Source organism: Neospora caninum, chromosome VIIa (genome assembly GCF_000208865.1).
Source record: "Neospora caninum Liverpool complete genome, chromosome VIIa".
Taxonomy (NCBI): domain Eukaryota; phylum Apicomplexa; class Conoidasida; order Eucoccidiorida; family Sarcocystidae; genus Neospora; species Neospora caninum.
The window spans coordinates 2,840,796-2,848,118 of NC_018393.1; the positions used below are offsets into that span (position 1 = coordinate 2,840,796).

At 53.4% G+C, this 7,323-nt stretch overlaps 1 protein-coding gene across 1 annotated transcript; it reads right to left on the reverse strand.

Annotated features, from left to right (window-relative positions):
- Positions 1 to 2,939: 2,939 nt before the first annotated feature.
- Positions 2,940 to 3,491, reverse strand: NCLIV_022480 (conserved hypothetical protein; the record flags this gene model as incomplete). Its single annotated transcript, XM_003882442.1, has 1 exon — positions 2,940 to 3,491. One exon carries the CDS (start codon positions 3,489 to 3,491, stop codon positions 2,940 to 2,942), a length of 552 nt encoding a protein of 183 aa, XP_003882491.1.
- Positions 3,492 to 7,323: the final 3,832 nt, after the last annotated feature.

Genomic DNA, 7,323 nt, shown 5'->3' on the forward strand with positions numbered 1-7,323 from the left:
TGCGTACTCCACAGCCAGAGCACCGCGAAAGTTCGGCCTCGCTGGCGAGCAAAAGCCGTGCGGCAGGGGTTCTGAGCCAGCAGAAAGCGCAGTTCGCATTTCAGCTCCTGGAGGCAGAAACGAACCCACAAAAGTGAGATTAGATTTGCGGCGGTTCCCCCATCGAGACCGCGGCAGGACGTCGAGCCTGCTCCACTGTGGGCATGTTTTCTTCAGGTAAACACAAACTGAACTGGATAGTCGGGCAAGACGCGCCTCGCACCGGCAGAGGCGTTGACTGCCCCTATTTGAATGCCACTGATATCCATCACACAAAAGGGAAAGTTGCAGGACACCCTCATAAACGGCTGGCGTCACCGGATCGAAGCAGCTGTAGCTACAGTGTGAAGGAAAGCTCGACGCTCAGCAGCGCGCGACGGGCAATGTGGCAGCGAGGAGCGAGAAAAAAACTGGTTTAGATCTTGAATGTCTTTGTTTCCTGGATCCAAGTTAAGAAATGTGCACGCGTGCTGAGGACCACGAGCGGGGACTCGAACACGAACTCGAAGCGGCCACGCCAATGGAACAGCAGTCTGTGCCTATATCCCTACACTTGCATACATATTATATATATATATATATAGGTTGTTGGCCCGCACATCAAATGCCCTACCACGCACAAAACCCAACACATACAGGCATATAGAGACGCCTGAAGCGATGACTGCAAACAAAGGGTCAACACCGCAGCACAATGTGCGTGTGCTTGTGGGACAGAGGACCGTGAAGGCCCGACGGCTGGACCGTGAGCACCTGTTCTGCTTGGATGGATAGCTGCGAAGGCAGGACATTGCAAACTGCGTTCGTTCGACGCCTGTAGGGATTCACTCAGTCCACAAACCTGCCGTACGGTCACAGAGTGAGATGGCGCTGCCAAGTCCTGTTTTTCCTGGAGGAGTGCCCGCCCTGGCTAAAGAGCGGCCGCGGTTTCTCTGTCTTGAACTAGGGGCCAAGAAAGGTCCTCGACCACCCGGATTATCTCTGTTATATTAAAATGTGGTGCTCAACTGGTTCTCTTTCCACAGGAGTTTCCATGTTAACCTTGCTCTGCTGTCAGCGACTGGTGTCAACGCGGGTAACTTGTTTCTGCACGACCGATGAAGGGAAGCCGAAAACCGTCGCCCCTCTCGGGATGCTTCTCGCAGTGTGTGGGTGCGGCTGAACAAGGCACCTCGACTCACGGAGTGTCTTCCCTTATCACTGATCCCGTCTTGCGCGGCAGATATCCACGCTAAGCCGAAACTTGTGACGTCTTACGTTTGCACGGAAATGACGAACCCGAGGAATGCCTCACGCCATGGCGGTACGCGCTCTCGCTCCAGAACGAGAGTCTTGCAACGCAGCCGCAATCGGCGCCTGCTTGCTGGCGAGTGTATGAAACGCGAGCAGAGCAGTCCCAAAGGTCCAGAGCTACTTTACGTGCTGAGCGGCTGTCTTCCTTGGCATTAACACACAAGTGAAGAAGATGCTTCTAGGCTCCGCCCACTCCTCCCAGCTCATCTAAAAAGCATGCGACGGCAGCTGGGCAATGCGCCAAGGCACGAAGCTGAGCAGAGAAACATGCCCGCGAGTCAGCATGAGTCAAACTACCTATTCCCGTAAATGCATCAAAACATGCATTTTTGTGTGGCGCCGCGCCGTGTATTTGGGGATGACCGCCAACTCTAAAAGTCTGTAGACGTCGTGGGCCCTGGACCGTTTTGTGCTTCGCTTGTCAGTGGCCTCAGCCGGCGAATGTCGGATTCTCATGCAATGCAAACCCAGTGAGGAGGGATGCAGGCACCAGACCAGCTACCTATGTACCTGAATGCATTTGCATGTCCTCGTTTCTGCATATCCATTGGTAAGGGGACAGTAGGCAGGTACCTTTGTTTCTAGAAGGTAGAGCGACACAGCCAGATGTATGCATACGCAGGTACCATAAAAATATACGCTTGTGTGATGGAAGCGGCCTGGGTCCGCATGAAACGCTCCACAGATCGACAGCCCGGGTCAGAGACGGCAAGAGAACTGCGTCTGAGCGGAACCTCTGGTACATTTCTCACGACGCGCAAACGCGTCTGGGCACTGGCCCCGCACCGGCTTGCACTACGTTGATGCACGGGCAGCTCTTTCGCAATCCCAACCGACGTCTCCACTAGAATAGGAAGACATAAACTCGTCTCCACTAAAAGGTGCATGCCCGAACATAAAAGGACATGCCTACAGACATGAGAACGCAGACACCTGTTCGGACAAAAAGAGATTTTCACTAGGAGCCTAGCCACCGGTAGTTCCAACCGCCCACGTGCCTTCCATGTCTGTACTGCTTTTTGCTCCTGCAGAGACACGCAAGAAACGTAGGTGTAGGAAATCATATGTGGACGACGATTGCCATGCTTATGCAAAATTTCAACCACAGGCTGATGATGTCAAGGCAATTGCACAGCGGATGACCCAGATATACCATAGCCTCGGTAGCGCGCGCCTACGCCTTCCCTCACTGCACTGACACCAAGCACCACATGAACAACGAGAAGTCGACAAGAAAACGATCATGACACGCCTCTCTCCACATATTATATATATGATACAGATATAGGCATTTGATTCTTGAGTGCATAGGTGACCGAATGCATCCTGGAAGAAACGTGTATGCACGCATATATGTCGATATTTGTGGCGGCACAGAGGCAGCCAGGTGGATGCTTGTCGTACACACGTGTGAACGCGGAGGTGGCTGTGTGTACACCGAGAAGCAGACGTGATGCAACCGCCGCGAAGGCGTCTCCGAGATGGAGTGTGAATCTGGAAGACAGAGTCTGGCGGGCCCTAACCGTGGTGACTCAGTTTCCCTTCCCTCATTTGCTTCCGTACGCTTCAGAACTGGGCCACAAAACCGAGGGCCCTTGAGAGGTTCCTTACCTTCGTCTGTCGAGGCGCATGCCTTTTTTTCGGGGCCTTATAAGCATGATGTACCCTCCGAGAAGCGCTCCGCCCAGTGCACATATGCGGAGGATTCCACGGAGAAATTCGGGGTTTTCGCGCGTGGCGCTCTTCACGCATCTCGCTCGTTCCTCGTCGCCTGCATGCGGGATCCAGCTGCAGTGGCCAAAGCGCTCAGAGGTACGCGGATCAGGGATGGAAGAAGCGACGGCGGAGACGCACCCCGTGCTTTCGCTCGCCCCAAAGGCCTCTCGGCTTCTTGGGGTGCGTTCTCGCCCACTTGGCGCCTGCGGAAGGTTCGCGTAACTGTCCGGGAGGCGTCTAGCTAGCGAGGCCAGCGACCCGAGACACGACGGCGTCGGCAGATGGTGCATCCTCCGCTCGCCTGCCTCGCCTCTCTCTATGGAGGGCGGGCTGTTCTCTGCGAACGCTGAAGAAGAGGAGGGAGAAAGGCGAGAAATATCGCGACACTGCCGCCTGCACGCCAAGCTCCGCAGAGAGCGGACTGCAGTGACCCCGCGGAACATCGTGCGTTCTTTCTGAACTGGAGACAGTGGGAAGGGAAGAAACGACTGTGAGAGGGTACGTGGGAAAAAAGGAGTTGTCGGGAGAGGCTGGGGTGGAACGGAGACGATGACGTACGCGTCAGCCGGTACCCGGTGACAACAGAAGCAGGGAAAATACCACGAATAAACACGAAAACTGGAACGGAGACCGCTGGGGGTGTCGTTCAGAGAGAAAGACACTGCTGGACGAGAGAGGAATCTGATTTGGAGGCAGTTGTCAATGTTCACGCCTTCTCTGCTCCCGCACACAACGGCGGCAGTGGACCACGGAGTGTGGAAGAAACCCGTGGAAAGCACGAATGGCGAAAAGAGGAGAGGACGTTGGCAGTGGGGAGTCGAGTCACGCAATCTTAGAAAGAAGAGTAGCTTCAGAGCGACAGAAAAAACTTCCCGATGCTGATTTCTTCTTCGCACTGCTCAATACAGGCGCATGCAAGATACGGCAAAACGGCACACAGTTCCGTCGCCCGTAGTGACACCCGGCGATTGCCTCATTTTTCGCTGTTTTCTGTTGCAACCGCGTTCGCCAAGAATCGACACGGATCTGGCGAACGTGGTAGGCGCCCATTAGTGTCTTGGCTGGAGAAAATAAGATCTATCTCTCCAAGTCGTCATTTTTGCCACGCATGTGTGTCGTCTACAATCCCGTCAGAGCACGTCCCGAGAGCAGCCTACCGATACAGACTGTTCGGGCGGTTCCACCGGTCGCCACCTCGTGCGGCGTGCATTTATATCAGCCGATAAAAGTCCGCTCATTGAAATATTACCATTCGTATGACCCTATAAATGCCCTTCTTCGACTCCAAAGGCAATGGCATCGAGCGGCGACGAGAAAACGGTTCAATCTACGCGTTGACGTATGAGAGTTTCAAAACTCAAAACTCCTGAGTGACGAAAGGAACTGAAGGCGCTGTACCCAGAGCGAGAATGGCGCTTCGCTCGGATGTCCTCCTCCACGCCCCAGGAAGCCCCGTGCATCGACAGACTCTCGGGGACGTGGGCGGTGTCTCTTTGCGGAGATACGAGGACAACCCCTGCGGCCTTGAGACCGCTCTTGCCTGACTGTGTGACTATCTTTGGTGCAGCGTTCACATTGACAACAAGTCTCCCTCAACGTTTTACTGAAGATCAGAATCACACGAGGCTTTTGCTCGCTACTGGGAGCAGTGATGGCACACTCGTTGCCAGGGCGTCTTGCCCACTCCCCCCGTCCACTTTGAACTTCTAACTCTTAGGGAAACGTTAGCGAAAGTATGAAGTTGAGAGCAGATCTTTTGGTTTCCATCTACCTCGAAGACTCGCGAGGGCTCTTTTGCGCCAAGATTTCCATCTGAAAGATCTCTGATGTTATTGGCATCGGTTAGGACTGTTGCCGTCGTGGCCATCATGTTTCGATAGAGAGCTGACCAACTTGCACCCTGTAGTACTCATCATCAACAATCAAACTCCCCAGGTGAATTTGAAGAGTCTGACAACGTTCATGTCCGCGCTGGCTTTTTTCAGATGCATGTAGACGAAAAACGAGGCGGGAAGGAAGCCAAAGAAAAGGGAAGTTTGAATCGGTTTATCCTGTAGATGCCAATCTGCGCTTTAGCCCTGGCCCACCTGGCGTGGATTTGGGGTACTTGGAAGTGCTGTGGCAAGCAAGGGCTGTACGGGACGGGTGAACAAATGTGATGCGACGTGTCCACGCGCCCGGACAACATCTCAGGAGCTGTTCAGCTTTCATATCTAAGTACGATGTCTACGTTCTTTGCCGACGCTTCAACCGCCGGAAAAATTAGGAAATCGGTCGGTACCCATACCAGCATGATGACGCGGTCGCTTACCACAGATGCGACCTTGACTATTTCGAGGTCAAACTCTAGCAGCAGACACACACAGATGACCGAAACTGAGCCTGAAACAACTGTGTTTGTGCGTTTGCATGCGGACCTCTGTGGTATAGAGTCGCCCAACGACGAGGCTGCACTCCATACAATGTTTTTCCGGAACTTCGTCTGTATCGGGATTGTGTACTTCGGGCTGCGTCCTGAACACCGAAGCAACGGAGAGAACTTGCGCCCGTACGCTTGGCATAAGGCATGGCGCGGTGCAAACACACAACCAGTACAAATTGTACCACCACAACTGCAGAAAACTTTTCGTCGGTGCACACATCCTTCAACGGGATCGTAGCCCATCTGTCCGTGTTACCACAGTCTCGTTGGGTCGGCCTGTATCGTAACGAGTGGTACGTCCTTCCACATGGTTTGAAAACTACCAATCTCTGAAACTGCTCCCGCGCAGATGGACACCGCTTCCGGGTCTTTCTATCCCAGACTAGTGGACATTACGTTCGAGAGGCACGCAAACGAGAGGCACGCAAATCCATTTTCGGGATTCACCGGGCGGGAACGGCGTACGGACTTCCCGCGCAGAACTGTAGCCATGCTCATCTCTTTGGCAGTGCGGTGTAGAGGACTCACATAGGTGCACATCCATCTGATTGTTTGAGCTCGCGAAACGGAAAGGTGTAGCTCCGTAATCATGACACACTCCGTACAGATCGAAGTAGCAAGTGAGAGGTTTTAGACTCCGCGAAAAGTACCGTGTAACACCTTTATAGCTTCTTCGTACTCAAGGCTGGCTGAAGATCGCCTACTTGCCGGTTTGTGTTAGTGGTAAAAGCTCTGAAAAAAATTTGACTGTTTAGCCAAGACGTATTCGATTTCGTCGTTCTTTCCGCGAAGACGCCGCTTGCCCCCGTCATGTGGACTCGCGTTTCGTCATCTGGGGCAGAAACAGTTATATTTTGCAGTTGAAATGCCCTACAGATGGTTGAGTGATTGAATTCTCTTGGAAAAACGAAATGTGTGTGTCGTGGTACCTGGACGCAAATTTTGCTCTGGCGCCAGAGACTCAATCTCCCAACACCACCTCTCTCCGTGTCTCGGTCTCTGCATGCGGCTGATTTTCGCGGTGACGAGACCCCTAAACTGCGGTATGAGAAAGGGCTTTTAGGGTCATTCATTTCTTCTCCAGAATACCCGACGGCGATCGCTTTGATCAATAAGGTCAGTTTCGAAATTCTCGCGTCTTCAGACAACCTACTTGCCTTTCCGTGTGTCCGCTAACCTGGGAGCGCCGTCTCCGGTGGCTGCAGCCGTTCTACAGTCAACAGCCTCGGGTACAAGCAAACTGCTCTCATGGGTAACCGCGTTTTTTAAATGGCAAAGAAATGCCGAGGTCTCTTCGCGCCTCTCACGTCGTGAGGTCGATTGCCCCTCTGTGTTTGTTCAGCAGCCGTATGACACGAAACGCAAAGAAACCGGCGTCTTTTCAGCGGCACTTGGTGGCCTCGTAAACGGGGCGAAAAGGGACTGCGTCAAGTCGACGACTGTGGCACACGCCTTTTTCTCTTTCCTCTCACACTGCGAGTTTCTGGCAAGCTTGCATACAGACTCCAGGAGATAAAGGGATATGCATATATATATATATATGCACATTGATTTATCGGCCTACGTCCCTCTGTATATGTATGGGCGGGGCCCTCAGCCGCGTAACGAGAAATGCGGGCCAGAGGGCGTTTTTGACACCGGGGCTCCTCCCGACATTGCCTGGATTGAGGACAGTGCATGCGTGTCGCCTGAGAAGGCTCTGATGGGCTGAGACTCACCGACCCATATATTTCTGTGTTTCACGGACGTATAGAGTAGACATGCACCGGCGCGTGTCAGTGCAGTGAAAACGGAAGATGGAGGAGACAGCGATGGGCGAAAGGCTTCTGCGCAGCCCTGGCTTCGGCGGTTTT